This window comes from Petaurus breviceps, unplaced genomic scaffold (assembly GCF_028583685.1).
Source record: "Petaurus breviceps papuanus isolate PSGF00001 unplaced genomic scaffold, PetGlider_PUasm1.0 42, whole genome shotgun sequence".
Taxonomy (NCBI): domain Eukaryota; kingdom Metazoa; phylum Chordata; class Mammalia; order Diprotodontia; family Petauridae; genus Petaurus; species Petaurus breviceps.
This window is the reverse complement of record NW_027186325.1, coordinates 2,493,579-2,517,486: the sequence shown is the minus strand read 5'-3', so window position 1 is coordinate 2,517,486 and position 23,908 is coordinate 2,493,579. Positions and strand designations below refer to the sequence as shown.

Sequence of the window (23,908 nt, the reverse complement as noted above, 5' to 3'; positions counted from 1 at the left end):
TCTTAATGTTAATTAATGGTCCATCACACATCAGAATGTTGACTTATGCTGGATTTACAATCCATTAATAATCCCAAATGTTATTCTTAGCCACATCTCTTACTTCTATAAAACTGTTTATCTTCTATTAATATTTATAAAATATTTTTATATTGCCTTTATATTCATACTTTCATATTTATAAAAGTGATGAATAAAATTGTGGACCTTTATACTTCTTCCTTTTATTATTTCCTCTTATTCTAGATGACACATCTCTGCAGCCTGCTGAGAAATTTTTATGCACCCAAACACTGTAGTCCAGAGTGTTTGCTACTCTTCTATGGCTCACAGCATGTGTTCTTTTGGCAAAAATGCCTTGTCTGCTTTCGGGCATATCATTCATAAAAATGTTAAACAGGGAAAAGTGAAGTACAGATTCCCAGGATACTCTGTTAGGGACTTCTACCAAGCTGACTATGGGTTCAACCTTCCAATGGTTTTTCTTTGAGTGTAATAACTGAACTAGTTCCAAATCTATTTAATCATACCACCATTTAGTACACATTTTTACATCTTAACTATAAAGAAAGCATGACTTCGTCAACTAATTTAATGAAATTTAAATATACTATATTCCCTTATAAATGAATTCCTCTTATACCTGAACCTCTATTGTAAATGACTTGATGTATTCTACTGAAGCATAAATTAGGTTAGTTTGGCATGATCTTTGCCTGATGAAGCCACAGTGTCTTTTAGTTATTACTGCCTCCCTAAATCTTCAACAACCATCCTGCTAATAATGTTACAGAATTGGGACAGGAATAGAAGTCAAATTCATTGGCCTACAGACTGCAAAACACTAGCCTCCTCTTCTTGAAAAATCAAGACATTTGTCTTTTTTCAGGCCTTTAGCCATTTTCTCAATTTCCAAATTCTTTCAAAGTTCCCTAATCACACTTTAGTAATGATTGACAGCTCTTCCTAAACACTAATATGTAGTTTTTCTGGGCCTAGTGACTTTAATACACAGATGGTAGCTATATGCTATCTGACCCAACCCTTCACCTAATCTGTGCTTCTACTATCTGATGAATAGTTTTCTACTATCCTTCCAGTTCATACGTCATTCTCTATGGCAGAAAAAGCAAGCAGATTTGTTTTTCATCTAGTCATCTCATCATTGTACACTACCTTCATTCCATCCATCTCAAGTAGTGGTTCTCTCCCCTCTTTAATTATCCTTTTGCTTCCAACCTAGCTAAAAATTTTCTTGTCCTTGGCCTTCATCACCAGGTTCAGCTTCTTTTGGACTGCAATGTTCCTAACATAATCCTTGTAATACTTCTGTATTTATCCTGAGTTATTTGACCTTGCCTATGTGTTCTACGTCTTTTAAAAAATTCTCAGTTGGGGAGAATATTCTGGCAACACGAATGAGTAAAAAACTGGTTCTTTCCTTCCCTTCATCACTTCAAAACAATAAGTAAATAAAAAAAGTAAGTGAATAAAAGTAAAAAAATAAAAAACCTTCAAATCTGAAGAAATAACATAAGGTTAAAAAATACGAGCAGAAATCTCTAAAAGATAACTCAGTTACAAATACAGCCAGAATATTAGGGGAAAAAAAGAATAAGACACTAGAAACCATTGGTTGAAAAATTTTAAAAATTAAAGGAAGAACCTAAGAAGCATAATTCTCTTCCCCAAGAAAAAGTAAAACAAAAAGGTTAGATACCATACTTTGGGAAATCACAATAAAAATTACACTGAATAATTGGCATTAGAGCAAAGCACAAATACACAGAATCAAAGCTACAGAAAGGATCTCTAAGTACCTCTCCAGAAATGTAACTACCAAGCCCAAGAGAAAATTTAAGTAGTCAGAAGATAATTTATCTACTAAGGTTCTCCCATCCAAAGTGTCTTCAAGGATAATCTAATGTGTTACAATGGCATAGCTCAAAACTTATACACTCAGTCAAGGATGACTCAGAAAATCATGTCTCTGCAATGTTTGGCTATGAGGCAAATTTTGAAGCCATAATGTGGCTTCAAAAAAATTTTGAACCCACAACATATGGGATGCCAGAAGTAGAATTCTGTCAGCACTGCTGAGCATACTTCTCTTCCAACGATGCTTGTCAGAAATGTACAGAAGAGGATAGTCACCAATTACACTAAAGCACTTTAGTTTAAAATAGTTTAAAAATAAATATACGAACCTGTCCTGGGTCATTATACCAGAGTTCTTCATGAAGTCGATCAGGGTGGGCTTTTTTGCGTTTGATTTCAGCAATTACATCAAAAACATCAGAGTCTGAGCTGCTGGAACAACTGCTATCATCATCAGAATCACAGTCAGATTCGCTGGAGCTATCTAATATAACAATGGGGGGGGGGGGGGTGAAGAAGGATGGCCAGATAAGAGGAAAGAATTTGTTTTTAAAAGAGACTTCTGATTGAAACATCTAAAGTTTAGGTGCTAAATCAAAACTTTAGATTTTAAAGTAACATTCAATAAATATTACTGAATCCCCACCAATTATACATAATATACACAGCACTATATTAGGTACTGATAGGTAAATACCCAGTCTTGTTTTTTTCTAATCCATACTCCTGTGGAATATGTAATTTAGTTGCAAAACAAGATTCATATGTATAAAGACTAAACATAACAAAAGAGTTAATGAACATTATAAGAGAGATTAAGAAAAGCTAAGTGGCACAGTCTACTTATTTGACATAAAAATATGGTATAGAATAGAAAAAAAAAAGCATGATATCTGGGCTCAGAAAACCTAGATTCCAGTCTTACTTACTTACTGTACTTACACTAAAGAATTGAAGTCTTAAAAGGGAACATAATAGCTGCCTTCAAATATCTGAAGAGTTACAGTGGGGTCCCAATTAGTGTGAAAAAAGAATTCCATGAAGTTTTTGCATTATTCAAATTTGTACTGCATATTTCCATAGGGGTGAGACTAATTATCATATTTTGCATAATTATAATTTTGAATAGTGTAGATTTGAATATATGTAACCATTTCATGAAATTCATCATTCACACTAATTGGGACCTGGTTATATTCTATGAAATAAGAATGAAATATACTGTGTTGCTATACATGTAGCACTAGTAACAATGGACACAATTTTGTGCAGGCAGATTTTGCTTCAACATGGCTCCCTATTATCTTTATGATAGAATACAAACTCCTAAGCTTGATATTTAAGGTCTTTTCCAATTTGATTCCAACCCACCTTTCTTATTTCTTCCAACTTCCCTTCTTGTACTTTAAGTTCCAGAGAAAATGACTACTGAAATTCACATTCCATCTTTCATCACTAAGGCTTTACACAAGGTGTGGAGTACATTTGTTCCTCACCTCTATTTAGAACCTCCCTTCAGGGATGAACAAAGGTTCATATCTTCTATGAAGTCATCCCTAACCATAGAAGCTGTTAGTGTTCTTTTTATTCTCTCAAATGGGCTAGTTTTTATCTCCAAAAATATTGTGAAAAAATAGACTATTTTACTCTCAACTTAGTATCCTGTTGTTATGACAGTGCCTTACACATAAGAGGAACCTAAAGGCTTGTTAAATTTTGTACCATCTCTTATAGCGTTGTTGTGAAGAAAGTACACACTAGGGAACATGATCTATTACTGTTACAATTAATAATAAAAATACTCTCAATTTTAACATTAAGAAAACTTTCAAGAGTTGAAATAGTCTGTTTTAGGCTTAAAAAGATACATTCAAAAATTCAGGTACAAATCCTTCCCAAGGACTTACCTAAATCCTCATCTAATTTGGTCTTGGGTGGCTCCCATGGGGGCCTCACAGCTTTGGCTTTTGCTTGTCTCTTCCCTAATTCTTCTTCAAACTTTTCGTACAAGTCTCGGAGCCTACTTGTCCCAACAACTGTAGAATCTCCCTTAAAGAAAAACATACCAAAAAATTAGTAGTACCAACAAGTTAACTTAGATACTTTGATAGGTCTAGAATTTGATACCAAAATATTACAGTTTCTACTTTATAAATTTAAAAACAAAAATCTCTCTTACTTCTGACAACTTACTACTAATATTTTCTTAAGGTGACAAATACCAGTGAAATACCAATGAAAAATACCAGTGAAAAATATCAATCCTGTAAGTTTATCTAACAGTGATAATGAAGAAAATGCTGTATTTGTTAAAAAAAAAAAAAAAGTAAGATAAAGAAGATTAAAGCTCAAAGCAGAAAACTTTGGTCTTGCCACCCTCCCATTCTCAGTTAGAATTTTAAAAGTTGATTTACACCCAAGAGGATTACAGAGGAATCCACAGAAATGTCAGGAAACCAAAAAGGAAAAAAAAAGTTCTTCCTGTTAAGCTATTTGCTCAGACTTTGAATTCTGGTTTCCATGACAGCAGCTTGAAAAGTAACATGAAGAGAGGACTTGGGTTGAATTAGGAGAAAACAAAAGCATTCTGGACTTGTGAAGAAGACTAGAGATTCAATTTGGGGAAAAGAAATGTGGAAACATTTGAGGTAACTTGAAAAGAAGCTGACAGAAAACAACTTGACCTGAAGAAGAAAAGGAATGAAGATAAAAGGATCGAAGAAAAGGATCTACAATATCAAGGGAAATGATGGGAAAAAAATAGGGTGTAAAGGAGAATGACACTTTTAGACTTAAAATTACATTATAAAGCCAGCAAGCATCAAAACCACATGGTACTGGTCAAAAAAAAAAAAAGGAAGACAAACCAATGGAACCACTTAAAAAGAGGGAATAAGAAGAAATGCTACTCAATAATACAAGGTTTGATATCAATCAATAAACATATATTAAGCAACTTCTATGTGACACTGTAGTAAGCAATAAGAATATAAAAAGAAGCAAAAAATAATCCAAGCCCTAAAGTCATGCCCTTCTAATGGGAAGACAACAAGCAAACAAATATACACAAATCAAATTAGAAGAGAAAGGAATCATTTAGCTGTCAGATTTATGGAGAATGGAGAATTTATGACCAAAAAAGAGACATAGAACATTATAAAATGCAAAATGGATAATTGTGATTACATTAAATTAAAAAGATTTTGCACAAAAGCAATGCAACCAAGATTGAAAGGGAAGCAGAAAACTGGAAATTTTTACAATCAGTGTCTCTGATAAAGGCATCATTCCTTAAATATAGAGAGAACTGAGTCAAATTTATAAGAATATAAGTCAGTCCCCAACTGATAAATGGTCAAAGAATATGAACAGATAGTTTTCAGGCAAAGAAATCAAAGCTATTTATAGTCATATGAAAAATTCCTCTAAATCACTACTGATCAGTGAAATGCAAATCAAAACAACTCTGAAGTACTACATCACACCTATCAGATTAGCTAACATGACAAAACAGGAAAATGATAAATGTTGGAGAGGTGTGAAAACTGTAACACTAATTCATTGTTGGTGGAGCTGTGAACTGATCCAACCATTCTAGAGGGCAATTTGGAACTATGCCCAAAGGGCTATAAAAATGTGCAGCCCTTTGACCCAGCAATACCACTTCTAAGTATCCCAAAGAGATCATAAAATGGGAAAAGGACCCACATATACAAAAATATTTATAGCAACTTTCTTTGTGGTGGCCAAGAACTGGAAATGGAGGGGGATGCCCATCAATTAGGGAATGGCTGAACAAGTTTTGGTATATGAATGTAATGGAATACTATTGTGCTATAAAAAATGACAAATGGACGAACTTCAGAAAAACCCGGAAAGACTTATATGAACTGATGCTAAGTGAAGTGAGCAGAACCAGAGAACACAATACTAGTAACAGGCACAGTGTGTGATGACTGACTTTAACAGACTTAGCTCTTCTCAACAACGCAAGGACCTAAAACAATTCCAAAGGACTCATGATGGAAAATGTCATCCACATCCAGAGAAAGAACTGTGGACTCTGGATACAGACTGAAGCATACTATTTTCTCCCTTTTATTTGTTACATTTTTTCTTTCTCAAGGTTCCTCCCACTCATTCTAATTCTATGAACTTCACATGAGTAATGTGAAAATGTTTAACAGGAATGTATATGTAGAGCCTATATAGCACTGCATGCTGTCTTGGGGACGGGGTAAGGTAGAGAGGTGGATAAAATTTAAAACTTCTGCGAGTAAATGTTGAAAACTAAAAATTAATTAATTAAAAAAAATCATGGTTTGACTCTCAGGGCAGGGTAGCAATACTGAGGATACCTATGATAAAACAAACAGAAAACATTTGGGAAAAAACATTAAAGACATACCAAGTTTAATAAATCCAGGAACTAGTCACAGAATGGTAGGTAAAGAACAATGAAGGAAGAAAACAAGCAATTTTCTAAGTGAAGGTGAGAGAGAGGGAGATGGGAGGGAGGGAAGAATGAAGGAAGGGAAATTAGGAAAGAAAAATAAGAAAAGAGTGAGAAAAGAGAAAAGAGGTAGTACTTTTGGTGAGGAATAACATAATGTCATCATCACAGGACCATAGAGCTTGAAGGGACGCAGTACACCTCATTTCACAAATGAGGAAAACTAAGGTTCAGAAAAGCTGTTACTTGCCTGAGGTTGCACAAAATAATAAATAGCAAAGGCAGGAATCAAATTTAAAAAATTCTGACTCCTAAATCCAGAACTCTTTCTAGTTTACAAAGGGTCTCCAATTATAATTAACCTAATAAAATCCATGCCACAGGCAGCTACTTCCATCTTAACACATTTGAAAATTGTACTTCAAAGGACTCAAGGAAGGTATTTTCCAAATTGAAAAGCTGGACCTAGTAAATATTTATTAAGTGCCTAAAATGTCAGGGAATGTGCTAAATGTTAAGAGATAAACATAAAAAAGAAACAAGCAATCCCACCTTTCAAGAAGTTCATAGTCTAATGAGGAAAAAATATGTGAGTACAAAGACACACACACACAATCACATGGTCAGATCTGCACCTAATGGAAAATACTGAAAACTATTTGAAGGCAATAAGTAAGGAATTAGTAAATAGGGAGAGGTTAAAGACTGAAGATGGAGAGAGTGCAATTTTCTGAACAAAACATGACAGAAGAGAATCAAGGGCAGATATAGAAAGGTTGGTCTAGGAGAGGAAGAGCCTTTTTTTTTTTTTGGTCAAAGACTAAGGGAAAGGAGAAAGCAGAGGATGATACCTCAGAATTCTGAGATGAAGAAGAAAGGAGAACTGTTATAGGAAACTTCATTATTATTTTCTTGCCCATGATCTAGTTCTGAGAGATAAACTCTTATTCCTCCTCAAAGACCCACTTTGGCAACTGCCTTATACTTGTTCTTATACAGTAAACTGTTTACAAAAGGCACTGAGAAAAAAGCAGTATGTCCTGACCTTCAAAATTAAGAAATTTAGAGGCTTTGGGGAGGTGGAGAACACAGAACTCTTTTATGTGTTAATGTACGAAAACCTTAAAATGTCTAATTTTCAAGTTTATCTCTGGAAAAATGGCTTATGACCATCACAAATTTAAATTTAACACAGCAAATGCCTGGTATGTGCAAAAACATTCCCACTCCACTTCAGACATACATACCACTTGATCCATGGGGTCATTAGAATAATAGCTTTCTGAATGAGTACAACGAATCCATACTGGTTTAAGCAGATCCTCTTCTTCTTCTTCATTTTTGTCAGGTATGATCTCCTCTGGTTCCTTGTCCTTGATTGAGGTATAGCTCTTTTCTTTGCCAGAATTCTGACTGTCAACCCATCGATCTCTATCATCTTCCCATCGAGTTCTCTTCTTCTCTCTACTTGGGGATCGGCTTCATCAAGAAAGAAGGAAAAAAAGAACTGTTTGGCAGTCCAAATTAACAGCATTCTTTCTATACATTTTAAGAGGAATTATATACTTAATCTCCAGTTTTATAAGCAAAAGTTCATGGTCACTCACTGATAATTTTGCCCTTAAATTGATGTCCCTCTATACACCTACACTTGGATTACAGGTTATGCCACAACCCTCACTAGACAGAGACATTTTGAGAGTATTTGGTAACTATCATTGATTAATACTATTTCAAAACAGGTAAATAAGGGACTTTCAAAGAAGAAACAAATGCTTACTTTCAGAATTTTCATACCAAATATGTACCTGAAAAGTTTTAAGACCAATATATATATATTCTGATGGTTAGAGATCTCCAAAGTCAATAGTTCTTCTAGGTCTTCAAAAGCATCTTTGTATAGATTTTAAATTTGTACTTTATGTTATGTTATTTTATATCACAAATCTAGAATGAATACAATTAGGCTTTCCTAGTTTAATACTGGCTCCAAAGCCAACCCCTTAAGTCTTACCTGCTGGTTCTCTTGTACTCTTTTTTGTAGGATCTGTCTGGAGATGGGGATCTTCGGCTTTCCCGGTGCCTGTGTCTGTCCCTGTCCCTGTCCCGTTCTCGCTCTCTTAAAGGGTTTAATACACAAAGCTGTTTTTGATAGAAAAGCTTAAAACCACTAGCATATTTGTTGTTATCAACGTGCTTCCATAGAAAAAGGCCTCACTACAGCAATTTTTCTAATTTTGCTTGCTATTTGCCATTAATTCCTCAAGAAGATAAAGCAACTTTTCATTTTACAAAAAAGTAAATTTCTTTCACAATGTTTATTGGAGATGAAAATTGATTACCAAACCTCACAAAGAACACACCTGAAACTCTAAAAATAAATGCAGTTTGATCATGGTCAATTTTTCTGAAGATCTTCCAATCACCATCCTTACTAATCTAGTCTGTCAGGTAAAATTAACATACTTCCCACTGCTGCATAGAAACATACCATTCTATCAAATTATACGTAACTTGAAATGTGAGATTAAGAAATATGCAGCTTAACGGGTGGCTAGGTGGTGCAATGAATAGAGCACTGGCCCTGGAGTCAGGAGGACCCGAGTTCAAATCCAGACTCAGACACTTAACACTTATTAGCCATGTGACCTTGGGCAAATCACTTAACCACAATTGCCCTGCCCTCCCCCCCTCTAAAAAGCAAAAAATATATATATGTAAAAAAAAATATATATATATATATATATACACACACAGCTTGAATTATATTAAAACTATTTCACAATAAAAAATGGAATTAAATTAGCATGAAATCAACTGATTAGTCAAATCCTGTGATATTAAAAAAAAGATATATATTTAATTATGCCCTAAATGAATATCTGGAAATAAATTTCCAAAATGAAATTCAATATCATCAAAGGACCCTTGATCAGAAGATACCTATCAAGCAAAGGGAAATAACCAAATGATTTTGCAAAATGGAATGAAGGCTGAGAAAAGCCATGATACCTTTAATACAGAAAGTAGAGATCTTAAATAAGATTTCATTGAGAAAATAGTCAGTCTTTAGTTTCCAATTAAGAATTCTGTGACCAAGTAATATGTTTTACTTTATAAAATTCAGAACTTACAAAACAGAATGGTCAAGAACTCAATTTGGAGAAATCTGCTTTATATATACCTTTTCAGTAACGCCTGTTGAACAAGAGTACACAGTATTTTAAAAAGATTTTTCTAGTTTAAAAGTGGTGTCCACCAAAAGAAGAGCACAAGATGTTAGGCTTTTGAATTTGATGTGACCCTGAAATGATAGCTAAATTCAATTCTCTTGTAGTATTAATTCTATATTAAACATAATAAAAGACTACTGTTGAAAAGAAAAATACCATAATTTCCACATAAGATATTCCAAAAAGAAGTCAATTTGAAATCATTTTAAAAAACTGATAGAATTTTTAATTTAAATATGCACTTAAAAGGAAAATGATAACCTAGAGATCATCCAGAGAAAACTAACTAGGATGATAAAGGGCCTTAAGAATGAGACTGTGCCATACAAGGATACGTTAAAGGAACTAGGCATATTTGGCTTACAGAGCTTAATAGCTTAAAGGGTTATCCTTTAAAAAGGTATGAGGATATAAAGTTCTTGGGACCAACGGGAACAACGAATTAACAAAGGATAGAATTTACAAAGAGACAAATTTAGATTTGAAGTATAGAAAAATTTCTTAGTGATTAAAGCTATCCAAAAGTAGAACAGATCATTTTGGTAGGTTAGATATCCATTTGCTGGGTATGTTACAGAGGGGAACTTTTGTTTGGTATAGGTTAGAATGGTTGGCTTTTGGGTCCCTTCCAAAGATCCTGCAACACTACTGATACTAAATAATGTGCCCAGTTATGGTTGAAAAACCAGATTAAGTAGTCTGGTATATTTAGATTAAGCATGTCAGCAATGTTTATGGTACTATAATGTAACCTTTTAAAAATGAAATTCACCTTAGCAATTGTTTAGGTCTAATGGGAAGGGGAGAAATAAATTTGTAAATGGTGATGGGAAAAAATGACATCAATAATTTTTTTTAATTGGTTAGGCCCATTTTGTCCTTATACTGCTGAACCCTTGGTTTAAAAAAAGAAAGGACAGAGTTTGAGAAAGAATGAATTATTCTGTGCTATACTTTCAAATTCTACTAAATAAAGTCAGAGAAAGAGGTTTTATGAAACTTTAGTTTAATTTATTAAAATACAATCTTATTTCTATATCTGCAAGGTTGTAGTCTGATCTAAATTGCTTTTAGAAATTTACACTAGAATTTTAGATTAAAGAGAAGTATAAGGTAGGCCATCCAACAGAATCAAATGGATTTTGTTATAAGATGATATCTCCTGTAAGGCAGTCTCACCGTGTTTTTGAGATTATAATGTCCCTATCTTATGGCACTACTCTTGTGTGTGTGTAGATATATATCAAGAGATATTTATAAAGAACAGCAATAATCCAGAAAGTTGCCCCATGACAGTAAAAGGAAAAAAAATTTAGAGCAATTATGTATTGAACAGATTTTGATTCAGCTTAAAACATACTTACTATCTAGATATTCCTAGGTTGTAGACAAGCACAAAACAAAAACTAAGTCTATATTGGAAGGGCTGAATGCTGATAAAGTGATTTTAAGAGTTTATCTAACAGCTTTATAAAGTAACAGGAAAAAAAAAGCTATCCAAAGTATTCAAAGTCTCAGTTAAATGTTTTCCCTAAAGATTATAACACAAAATAATTTAAGAAATCTGGAAAACATAATCCAAAGTATCTCTACTTTGGAAATGTGAATGGACATGACTGGACTCATTGGTTCTTGCTGAATTAAAAAAATAAAAAGATGTTTATTCATTTTCACTCTCTCCAGCATATTTCAGACTGCTAACTTAAATAAAATCCTCTCGCTCCTTATAAAAGTCTTAATCACACTGAGGCAGTGCCCAATTTGGTGATGCCTGTGGTCACTTCTCCCATTTTTAGGTGTTCCTTTACTATTCATAGGGCCTATAGACTACATGAATCCAGCATACATTGTAATCCTTACATATACATACATTTTCCATAAAGAAGAAATGGACATAGAACCTTCCTTCACTGGTGCTGTTCATCTTCTTAGTGGCAGAGAATGGTTATTATCCTTTAATGCCAATATGTTCAATCTCAAATTGACAGAGGAATAGTGAAATGCTTATACAGAAACAAATCTAAAAAGCTGATATGTTTTTTGGAGAAGCCAACAGAAGAAAAGAATATGCTTTTGTGAGGAGCTGTAACCTTAACTGAGGATATAAAGTATATATTTCAGTGTGAAAAATGCTATAGGAAAATTAATTAAACTGCAAGTGAGAAAGAGAAGAACGGAAACATATCAGCATGACAATGAGAGTAAATACTGACCCATACCAACATAAAAAGGCACAAGTAATGTAATCATTTTCTACTTACTGTTTTCTCCCTCTAAAACTTTGTTTTTCTTGTGTTTATAGATTTTTGGTCTTATGAAAAAGAAAAATAACAAGTCTGGAACATAGTAGCTTGAAGAACAAGAATTTCTCCATTATAAGTAAGAAAAATCCATTAACATCACAGTAAAAAAAATTTAAGACATTTGACCCAGGCAAGTTGCTTTTTGAGTTGCATCACTTATCACATTTACTCTAAAACAAACAAAAAAATATGAGAAGGAAACATACAATAAACTCCCATTTATCCAGAATGGTTTGCAGTGAGAGGAAGTATGCTAGTTTTAACTAAATAATTTGGTTCAATGAAAACTATCATATCACCAATCATATTACCAATTTCCAAAAAATGAAAGCAATATACACTTAGCCCTAAAATTATACCGGTACAAATAAATCTTTCTTAGATAAGTCAAGGCACTTAAAATCTTGCATTATCTTGGGGTTATTATTAGGTATATCAATGATCATGTTAGAGTATTATAAGAGCAACAGGTTACTGGTGGAATGAGATCTAAATGAACTGTGATTATCTCTGGTCCTGTATATTACATCATTTGCTTAAATATATCAATTCCTGGAATCAGTTTATCCATTATTTGAAAAAAAAAAATTCCATGTTTCAATTTTCTGGTTTACGTTACAGATAAATGGAAACTTGCCTGTATATGGGTCTTTGCCAAATTTATCAAAAAATGCCAGACATCTTGCTTACCTGCTATGTTCATAACTTCTGTGACGAGGGGGGGTCCTCCCTCTGTCGTAATCTGATCTATGTCGGCTACTCTCTTGTCTCCTCCTATCTGGACTTCGGGTTCTGTCCCGGCGGTCTCCATGACTATCTGACCGGTGTCGGTCCCCATGTCCATGACTATGTTCTCGATGCCGGTGGTCATCATAGTGCTTACTCCTTTCTGGGGACCTCCTTTCACTCGAAGGCTTTTCTACCTGATACTGAGTTGGGTGCCTAAAATGGCTACTGCTGTTATTGTTACTGCTGGTCTGAAAAGAACTAGAGTTATTCTGGTAACTACTAAAATTAGGAGGTGGGAAAGACTGCTGTGAATAGGTTGTGGGATAAACTGATGGGTAATTAACTTGTGGTGGTATGACTGGGGGTGGTGGTGGCAGGGAAGGAGGTGGCATCATATAGGGAAAGGTAGTTTGTGTAGCAGGTGTTCCAGGTACTGACGTGTTAGTAGGAGTAGGTACAGGAGGAGGAACAGGAGGAAAGCAAGGTGGTACTGGAAAAGTTGGTCTTACTTGATGGTTGGGGAGAGGTGGCCTGAGAGGACACTGGGTAACAGGAGTCTGTGCTGCTGGAGGCACAGGTGGGGGATAGGGGACAAAATCTGGCCTGGGAGGCAAGTAGCTTGTAGTTGGAGGACTTGTGAAAGTAGTTGGGGGGGCAACTGGTTGTTCATACTGGTACTGCCCAGTAGGCTGCTGAGGATGAAGCTGTCTCAAATTCTGAGGCCGGAAGGTTTGAGCTGAAGCTCTTCCACCAGATCCTCCTCGTCCTCGGGAATTGCCTCGTCCAGAGTGGAATGACATTCTTTGACTGAAATTTTAAAACAATAAGAATATAATAAATCTTATCATATAAAACCTTGTTTCACAATAATGCAGCCAAGCAGTTATCAAATGACAGGACCCTATCAAGCTACTGCAATGTCCACTACCTCCTTTCTATTCATCCTCCAAAGTCCAGTCCCAAATACTGTCTTGCTAATAAAGTCAGACTACACATACGGCAGCATTAAGCTCTCCTTCTAAACTAGTCAGAACTTCTTTGGGCTCCTCAAGTTTAATTGCTAGAAAAGGTGCCCTTAGCTTTCTTCTTCTTCTAGCTTTCCTGGAGATTCAGGTATCATCCTTCATACCCTCTAATAAAAGACTCCCCCTGCATCCCATCCACAGTCCAGTACACAGGGTTACTGAGGCTTTGAGGAACTAATGTTCAAATGCCTTTGTGTTTCTAAAGAGTAGTTGAGGCTCCAGCTCACTTTTGGACACCAAGTGAATTTGATTTAAGTCTCACCTCAAACATCTCATTATCAAAGTCTTCCTAATGACATTTGAAGGTAAATCTAAGAAGCAAAGGTGAGAAAAGAGTGAACCCCAGGCTCTGAAGACAGTCTGTGAATAGGGAGAGAGATATGGGTGGGAATACCTAGTTCAGGAAACAAAAGGAGGCTGATTTGTCTGGAACATGGACATAAAGGAAGGTGAAAAGAAGGCAGGCCACAACCAAATTGAAAGGATTCAAATGCCAAGCTTAAATATTTATATATTATGTTACAGAGAATACAGAAATTACTTAAGATTTTTGAACAGGTAGGTGATATTGTCTCACAAAGCTGAGCGAAGCAGTGGAATATAAGGCCAATCTAAAGAAAACTTGGCAAAATGTGCAACTAAGCAATGTTGTCTCAGAGGCAGAGACTGTTTTAGTAGCAACGTAAAAGATGGAATTGGACTCTTCTCATTATTATATGACACAGTTTCAGAAATTGTGGCCATACAAGTAATGCAAGGGGATAAAATTAAGGTATTAATATCAGAAGAGACAAAATTATCTCTATTTGCAGATAGTATGAGGGTGTACTTGGAAAACCTTAGACGATCAGTGAAAAATCTGAGATAATTAGCACCTACAGCAAAGTAGCAGGATACAAAAATAAATACACAGAATTCATCAGTATTTCTAAACCATACTAATAAGAACCAGGAAGATATGAGAAATTCTGGTCAAAATAACTAAAAAATGCTTAAAATTTCTGTGAATTAACCTACTAAGACACAGGCAAATTTTAAAATATAAATACAATTGTAAAACATTTGAACAAAATAGTGATGACAAATAAATGGAGAACTAGTCACTGTTCATGGTTGGACTATACAAATATAATAAAGATGACAATACAATCTAAGTTGGTTTACATATTTTTAGTATTATACTAATCAAATTACCTAGGAGATACTATTTAACACTAGACAAAAGAAAAAAATTCACTTGGAAGCCTGAAAGGTCTACAATCTCAAGGGGAAGTAATGAGAAAAGATATACATGAGGAAGGCATAGCATTACCAGACTCAAATTATGCTATCAAGAAGTAATAAAAACTATTTGTTACTGGCTAAAAAACAGAAAAGTAGATCAGTGGAACAGAAAAGAAAGGCAAGAAAAATAAGAAACTGAAAACTACAGCTTAGTTTTTGATAAACCCAAGAACATAATTTTACTGAGGTTAAGAAATCCTTTTCAGAAGAACTACTGAAAAAATGGAATGCTATATGGCAAAAACTGTATGGACGTATATCTTATACCATGTACTACAAAAAGTTCAAAATGTATATACTATACAAATAACAAAAATCAATTCAACCAACTCCAGTGGCTTCTTACTGTCACCAGGACAAAAACTAACCCTAACTCTTCTGTTAAGAGTTAAAGCCGTACATAACTTGACCCCACCTACCTTTCCAATTTCACTGGACATTACCTCCCCTTCATTATTCCATGATCCAGTCAATGGGTCTTCTGTTTGTCACATGATACTCCCATCTTCCTGTATCCTCCCATTCCCATACATCTAAACACCCTTCTATACCCCACTTTGACCTATTCTCTTATCCTCCCCTCTAAAGATCCCTCCCTTAACCTCAAGGATCCCTCCCTTGTTCTCCCATTCCCATTAATCTAAAAACCCTTCTATGCCTCCCCGCTTAACCTGTTCCCTCACCCTCTCTTCTAGAGATCCATCCCTTATCCTCTCCCCTATCCCTATCCCTTTGGCATTTGATCTTTCTGAATTTAGAAGACTTTTACATTCTTCTGGATATAGACGTATTATTCCCTCTTGAACCCGTTCAGTTTCCAAAACTAACAGTCTTCCTCCTCCATCTAATTCCTATGTGTCAGTTCTTCCTCTTACACTTCATTTGTAAAATTACTCTTTTTAGCTGTTCCTAAATGGTTTTACTTTTAAAAATCATATCATACTCAGGTCTAACCCAATCTTTCTTATGAAGTACACAATTACTAAAAATCTTAGATATACCTACAAGTAAACAATCTGTCCTTGAGTGCAATTAGTCTCTGGTATGCACCTTACATTTCTCTAGGCTCTTGTATGTCAAATCTTTTTTTGTTGTTGTTTTTTGCTTTTTGAAGGGGAGGAAGGCAGGGCAATTGGGGTTAAGTAACTTGACCAAGGTCACATGGCTAGTGTTAAGTGTCTGAGACGGGATTTGAACTCAAGGCCATGCCACCTAGCCAGGCCCATTGTATGTCAGATCTTCTATCAAGTTCAAGTTTTTTTTTTTTTAAAGTCCTGAAAGTCAGACAGTTCCTTAAATGTTCACTTTTTTTTTTCTTTCAGGGTTATGCTTAGCTTGGTGTGTGTGTGTGCGTGTGTGTGTGTGCGTGCGTGCGTGCGTGTGTGTGTGTGTGTGATATTTTTGGCTGGTATCCTAGCTTTTTGATCCTTGATACATAGTGTTCTAAGACCTCCTGTCTTTTAGTGTCACTGCTACTGGGTTTTGTGTGAATCTAATTGCGGCGCCTCCATATTTAAATTGTTTTTTTTCAAATGTTACATGTAACATTCTATCCTTGACTTGAGGGTTTTGGAATTTGTCTGTAATATTACTGTGGGTTTTCCTCAAAGGATCTCTTTCAGGTGATCATCAGTTGACTTTTTCTATTTCTACTTTCCCCTCTTGTTCTAATGCTTTAAGTCAGTTTTCTTTATTTCTTGTACTATTATATCAAGATTCTTTTTTTTGGTTATAGCTTTCAGATAGTCTGATTATTCTCATTTTCTCTTCTTGATCTGTTCTCCATATCAGTTATTTTTCTTATGAGATGTTACACATTCTCTTCTATTTTTTTGTTTTATTATTTTTTTGATCTCTTATAACTTTGCTGGTTTTCCCTTGCAAAATTTTGATTTTCAAAGAGTAGTTTTCCTCCTTAAGATTCTGGATCTCCTTTTCTAACTGGTTGATTTTCTTTTCATAATCTTGTTTTTCTTGAATTATTATTTTTTTAAAGTTTTTCCTCAATCTCTCTCATTTGATTTTTAAAGTCTTTTGAGTTCTTCCATAAATTTTTTTGGGGGCAGATAAACTGTTTGACATTACACTTTGGGGTAGAAGAGGGTTTGTTTCTTTGCTTTGGGATCATTCTCTGAAGATAAACCCTGGTCTTCTCTATTCCCACAGTAACTCAATCAGGTTGGCTTCTTTCTCCTTTGCCTCTACATTTTTTTTCCCATTTGTAATAGTTTAGTTTTTGTAATCACATCTAGTTCTGGGGTATGGGCAGGGTGGTGACTCTGGATCCTGGAACTGAAACCAAATCCTCCACCCTCTTAGAAGTGCCTATAGCCAGCAGCATCCCTGCCCTACTGCTTCTGTAGTTACTTGTGCTGCTACTTTCTTACCCCCAGCTTTATCTCTGAAGCATGGCTGGGTCTGATGTTCCTGGTCAACAGACATTCCCTCGATCTTCCCCAGCTCTGATGTCCAACACCCCTCATTGTTTCGGGGATAAAAGTTCCTATGCCTGGGGCCCAGGTAGTCTCCCAACTCAGCTAATTCCATGGCTTGTGGTTTGTTGTTTAAGCAGTCCCTAGCCTGGATGTGTTTATTCTTCATAGGGACCAAACCTCATCCTAGGATTTTTCTTCAGATCAAGTACAACTGTCCCAGCAAGACCCCTGTTCTACCCCTATGCTTATTTATTTTTACTACTCTATTATCTGACCTGAGGCTCTATTTTATCTCTTTTGTGGGAGAAAATCTTGAGAGCTTGGAATTTTCTCACCTACTCCACCATGTTCACAGAATCCTCTCTCTAATTATCATCTTGATGCTGTTAATTCTCATATCTAACTTCTCTGCTGACCTCCAGTCTCACATCTCCAAGTGCCTTTCAGACATCTTTAACTCAACATGTTCAAAAATGAACTCGTAAGCTTTCCCCAAACCATTTTCCCTTATAAATTCTCCTATCATTGTTGAAGACACCACCATCCTCCCAGTCCCTCAGGCTCAAAAACTAAGCACCATCCTGGATTCCTTACTATCTCTCACCCCCACAGCCAAGGCCTATTTTCATCTTTGCAGGATTTCTCAAATACACCCTCTTCTGACACTGCCATCACCATTGTATAGGCCCTCATCATCTCATGCCTGGACTGAGAGAAATGATTACAATAACTAATGATTCAGACATCAGTCTTGGAAGGTCAAATTAAATTTCTCTATCTGACCCAACCCAACCCTACAAGGAATCTCTAATCTCAGATGAAGGCCATTCAATCAAGCTTGGGTAGAGACAGATCCATTTGTCTAGATATTCCAAGACTGGGGCAGAGGGGTCTGAGTACAGAGATAGATTCTCCTTTCAAAGGTGACATGGTGTCATTCTCAGCCTCTCATTTTAATATAGCTCACCTACTATGTTGACCAATCAGAGTTAATTGCCATTCCTCTTGCGAAAAAACATATAATCTCTTAGCCCACCTCCATGATTGTCTTTGATCTAAGAGAGATGGTCAATTGGCCATCTTTTTATTAATAATTTGCTGGCCTTATTAATAAAATGATTAAATTACCCACAAACTACATCTCTCAAACCTTTTTAATCATCACAGGACTACTGCAATAGCCTGTTGAATGGTATGCCTACCTAATTAATTGTGACACAAATGAAGATTTACCATGATTAGTGTTCAAAATCCTTTGTAATCTATCTACCTAACTGCCACTCCCTTTCAATTTTTCAGTCTTCTTATACCTTACAACCTTCCATATACTCTAGGATACAGTGACACAGACCTCCTTTGCTGTTCCTCATGTAAGACACTCTTATCTCTTGGCTCTGGGCAGTTCACCAGCAGTTTCTTTCAAAAACCAACTAAAATCCCACCTTCTACAGGAATCCTTTCATAATCCCTCTTAATTCCAGTGCCTATCCTATATTAATTATTTCTTATTTATCCTATCTATAATTAATCTGTATATTCTTATCTGCTTGTTGTCTCTACTCAATGGATCAGACCACCTTCTTGTACTTTAGGAAAATCAACTCCATCAACTTTTTAAAAAAACATCTAAGGTTTATGCTGCTTTTTAGTTTTTTGTCCAGGGAAAAGTTGGGGAATGGGTGGTAGTCTGGCTTTTCACAGTGGAAAAAACCCTGAATTTAGAATCAGAAGATCCCAGGTAAGTTCTGCCAGTTACTTTCTCCATGATTTGCTGGTTGGCCCAAATGCTCTCTATAGTCCTAGCTAGTTCTAAATCCTATAATACTATGCTGACCTTCCATTTTAACATTTACCACATCTGCCTTATTCTCTTACTTCAGCACTTCATATGGATATATCTTTTCCCAAAAAAAGATGGAGTTTCTTAAGGGTATAAATCTTTCCTCCTTATCTTATATCCCCCAAAAGCACCAAGCATACTGAGCAATCAAGTAAAGTGTTTGCTAAATTGAAATGAATTAAGATTCAAGACCCAAACTAATGCTGACTTATTAAATACAAAGTCTCAAAAATATGAGAGGCTTAGATACATGCTCCTGTGACCAACAGGCTCAGTAGGTGTAAGTAGTTTTTCAATGAAAAAACAAGGACCCCTAAATTTCTTGTGTTATCTTTACCTCTAACTTGCTGCAAGGCTCTGAGAAAAATGACTTCACCTTCCTGTGCTCTAGTCTTCCTCCTGTATAAAATAAGTACATAAATCAAACAGTGAAGTTATATAAAAAACTTAAAAATAAAGTGTCATGCCATTTTTTTAAAAATCAGAAAAAAATGGATAAGTATTTTTCATAATTGTGACTAGGGAGAAAATTCTTAACCAAACAAGGGACAGGCAAGATCATAAAAGCTAAAATACATTAATTTGAAGACATAATATTAAAAAGCTTTTGCACAAGAAAAAGTTAGTGAAGCTAGAATAAGGAAAATAGTTGATAATGGTCATATACTGAAGATATATGTAAGTATTAACTCAGCTCCCAAAGATTCAAGTACCATCAGTATACAGATGAATCCCGTTTCTGTAAGACATAGTTATTCTCTCTCCTGAGTTCTCCTTCTGCATCAGGAACTTCCTCTTAGATATTTCAAACTAGATGTCCATCTTATAAGTAAATCAAACTCATTATGTCTAAAAGACCTACTCCCAGGGCAGCCAGGTGGCACAGTGAGTAGGAGCGCCAGCCCAGAGTTGGGAGACCTGGGATCAGTTCCGGGCTCAGATACTTAACACCCACACAAAATAACTGGCCATGTAACCTTGAGCAAGTTACTTAACCCCAAATGCTTAGGGGTGGCCAGGTGGCGCAGTGAGTAAGAGTGCCAGCCCCAGCATTGGGAAACCTGGGATCGGTTCTGGCCTCAGATACTCGGCACCCACACAAAAAGAACTGGCTGTGTAACCCTGAGCAAGTTACTTAACCCCGATTGCTTTAAAAAATAAATAAATAAAATAAAAGACCTACTCCCCTTTCCACAATCTCTATTTCTGTGAAGGGACATCATTCTTCTAGTCACTCACAATCTGTATCATTTTCTCCCTCACCTCATATATCCAATCATTTGCCAAGTCTTTTTTTCTATGTCTATAACATTTCTCACAGATGAGCCCTTGTCTCTACTACCCCTCAAACCTTCAACACTTCTCACCTGTACTATTCCAATAGCTTGTTATCTCTGCTGCCTCAGTCTATAACTCATATTCCATAGCTGTCAATGCAGTATTTCTAAAGCATACGTCTAACCAAGTCACCCCCCTTTTCAAGAAAACCCAGTAACTTCCCATTGTCACTAGGATCAAATATAAATTTCTCAGTTTGGGGCTTAAGCTCTTCATAATCACAATTTTTCTAGACTTATTATAAAATATGAACTTAAATGAATTGTAGGATACAACTAAATGGTTTCCTTGCTGTCCCTTATATATAACATGCCATCTTCACTCTGCACCTTTCTATAAGCTGCCCCCCTCAAGTCTGCAAAATATCCTCTTTTTTGGTTTTCCTAGTTAGAATTCTGGGCTTCCTTCAAAGCCCAGTTTAAGCATGGGCTCCTACACTGAAGATTCCCCTCGGTTGCTCCTGTCTCTCCCCAGCCCTATTTAATCTGTAAGTACTTTTCTGTTTTCCCACAATACAATGTAAGCTCCTAGTGTTCATCCAGGACTATTTGGTTTTTCTCTTTGTACTCTCTATGCTTAAAATGCTGCCTGGCACAATATTCAGAAAGCAATGAATAAATATTTATGGTTAATTTGGAAAAAAGCAAATTGGGCCTTGATGGGATTAAATCCATGACTATGGCTTTGAATAAGTATGTATACCTTCCAGTCAAAGACAGTCCGTGAACACTTATTAAATGTTCCAGGAACTGTGCTAAGGGTTAAGGATACAGTGAAAACAAAAGACGGTCCCTGCCTAATGAGCTCACAGTCCAGCAGGAGAGAGAACAAGAAAAACAGAGGAGATGATAAACAAAGAGGTTAGAAACGAAATAAAAGCTCAAAAGAACTGGATATATCCTACTCTAGTAACAGTTGCCCTGAAAATTAAAGTAGATCAAAGATATATAAATGACTTCATGAGACAAGAAATATTAGATCAAATTCAAGAAGATTATCAGAAAATGTAAGGCATTGTACATTAAAAATAACTGGTCTAAAAAACGGGTCAAGGAGAGACGATTTAAGAATTACTATTATATTTGAAAATCAGGATAAAATATAGAAAAATCTCGGATATTTCAAGATAGTATTAAAATGATATTTCAAGAAAGCAGATTCATGAGAACCAGGGGGCAAAATGAATACAGAATCCAAAAATCACCTCCTCAAAGAAAATACAAAAGGAAATATCTGAGGAATGTCAATCAAAATCTAGTTCTTCCAGGTTAAAGAAAAAATCCTACAAGCAAATAGAAAAAAAGAAATCACAAGCAGGATCACACAGGACATGGAAGCTTCTAGCTTTTAAAGCAGAGGAGCTCTTGGAAAAATATTCCAAAAAGCGAAAGATAAAAGTTTGCAATAATAGCTAACTTTTTTTTTTTAAAGCAATCGGGGTTAAGTAACTTGCTCAAGGTTACATGGCCAGTTATTTCTGGGTATGGTGCTAAGTATCTGAGCCTGGATTTGATCCCCAGGTCTTCCTGACACTAGAGCCAGTGCTCTTACTCGCTGAGCCACCTGGCCACTCCAATAGCTAACATTTATATAGCACCTACTATGTGTCAGGCACTGTGTTAACTGCTTTATAATTACCATCTCATGTGATCCTCACAACCGTGGGAGGTAGGTGCTATTACTATTCCCATTTTAAAGATGAGGAAATGGAGGTAAACAGGGGTTAAGTGACTTGCCCATGGTCACACCGCTAAAAAGTATCTGAGGCCATATTTGAATTCACATGTTTCTGATTCCAGGTCGAGCGCTACCCACTGCATCTTCTAGCTTACAATCAAGAATAACAGCTTTTTAAATAGCTATACAAATCCTACCAAGGAAAAACAACATGGACTTTTAAGGGAAGAGGGCTTTCAAGCCTTTGATAAAAAGAATATGAGCTCTGAAATGCAAACACAAGACTTAAGAGAAACTTAGGTAAATTTATTTGAACAATTTAAAGCTGCATGGTGATTTAGTGCTAACACTGTAATAAGCAAAAAAAAAAGCAAATATCCCTTCAGAACTTTAATATATTCAAAAGATACTGAGAGAATTAATAGAGAAAAACAGAATGCTCTGTTCTGTTCTGCAGGTTTTAAGAAAGAAAAGGGAGGGCAAAGGGTACACACTAGTTTATAAAGAAGGAAAAAAGAGGCAGACCTTGCTACCTTTCATAACTGGAATTCATGAGAAGAAAAGTATACAAATGGTGAAGGTTAGGGGGTCAGAGCATATAATAAACCTTAATATTATCTGAATTAAAGATATAACAGAAACAATACTGTTCACTGACCCATGATTAAAAATAAAACACAAAATCATGAGGCAAAGCATAGAACAGGGAAATGCATTTGTCACTTTGACAGAGGAGATAGAGCAGAGTTTGGGTTGAAGAGCTTTTCTCTGTGGATAGTGAGGTCCTTCCTATGTTGTTGCTCAAAGAAGACAATGTGATGACTGCATCAAAAGTCCTGAGATATTGCAAAGCTTCCTGGAAGAGATCTGTAATCAAAGAAGTTTGGCTTATCTATCTACCCAGGAAAAACCAAGTGGATGAAAAACGTCTACTACTTAAATTTCAACATGCTTCTAGATGAACATACTACAACGCTTGAAGTGACTGGGTAGAGTTGAGCAAGAGGTGGCAAATAGGTTGGACTGCTTTGAGGAAACCACAAAGCTCCTTTATCTACCCCAAGCTTCCCATGGAAGCAAAGGATCATCTCTTTAATATTAACAATTTAAACTGCTATTAAAATTTTGCTGCTATATGGTAGCAAAACATGGAATACAACTGCCTGTGAAGAACTAAAAATGAGCATCATATGGAGGGAAATTGAAGCATATGATGGAATAAGTAGGTTACAACAAGAACTCTGAAGAATAGGAGTAAATGATGTCATCAAGAAACTGTAAGACAGGAAGAAAATATAGACTATTCATGAGGCAAGAACAAGGAATTAATGACAGGTTGCCAATGTTCCACTGATAGCAATGTCAAGTGAAATGAAGGCCTCCAACATCTTAAGTAGACACCTTATGAAAAATCTTTTAGAGGATAGATAAAAGTCATACAGAATAAGCAAAGGGATAGATGGTTGCAGTCTGCATTGCTGGAGGATACTCTTGAATGAATAAGGTCATAAATCCAGTGGGATTTCTCATACAAGAATGACTTTTACACTGAATATTCCTTTATTTCAGTATTATATTTTTAATACCTTTTCCTAACATTTCTCATTCATATCCTGCCCTCATCACCTCTCTTTGGTTTCCACCACACTCCCCAAAGCCTAAAATTTACTACCACTACTCTCAAAAGGTCAAAATATCTGGAAAACAAAATTT

General features: G+C 35.7%; 1 protein-coding gene across 6 annotated transcripts in view; it reads right to left on the bottom strand.

Annotated features, from left to right (window-relative positions):
- DROSHA (drosha ribonuclease III) overlaps positions 1–23,908 on the bottom strand; it is a 114,432-nt gene that overhangs the window by 87,742 nt on the left and 2,782 nt on the right. For all 6 annotated transcript variants that reach the window (XR_011170854.1, XM_069100758.1, XM_069100756.1 and 3 more), the window contains 6 exons: positions 19,518–19,579; positions 12,558–13,403; positions 8,346–8,450; positions 7,579–7,810; positions 3,786–3,927; positions 2,208–2,362 (listed from right to left, as the gene is read on the bottom strand). Coding sequence is in view for 5 of the 6 variants with exons in the window: in XM_069100758.1 (XP_068956859.1) it covers positions 2,208–2,362; positions 3,786–3,927; positions 7,579–7,810; positions 8,346–8,450; positions 12,558–13,396 (1,473 nt within the window). In the remaining variant the exon portion in view is untranslated. The remainder of the gene's footprint in view (positions 1–2,207; positions 2,363–3,785; positions 3,928–7,578; positions 7,811–8,345; positions 8,451–12,557; positions 13,404–19,517; positions 19,580–23,908) is intronic.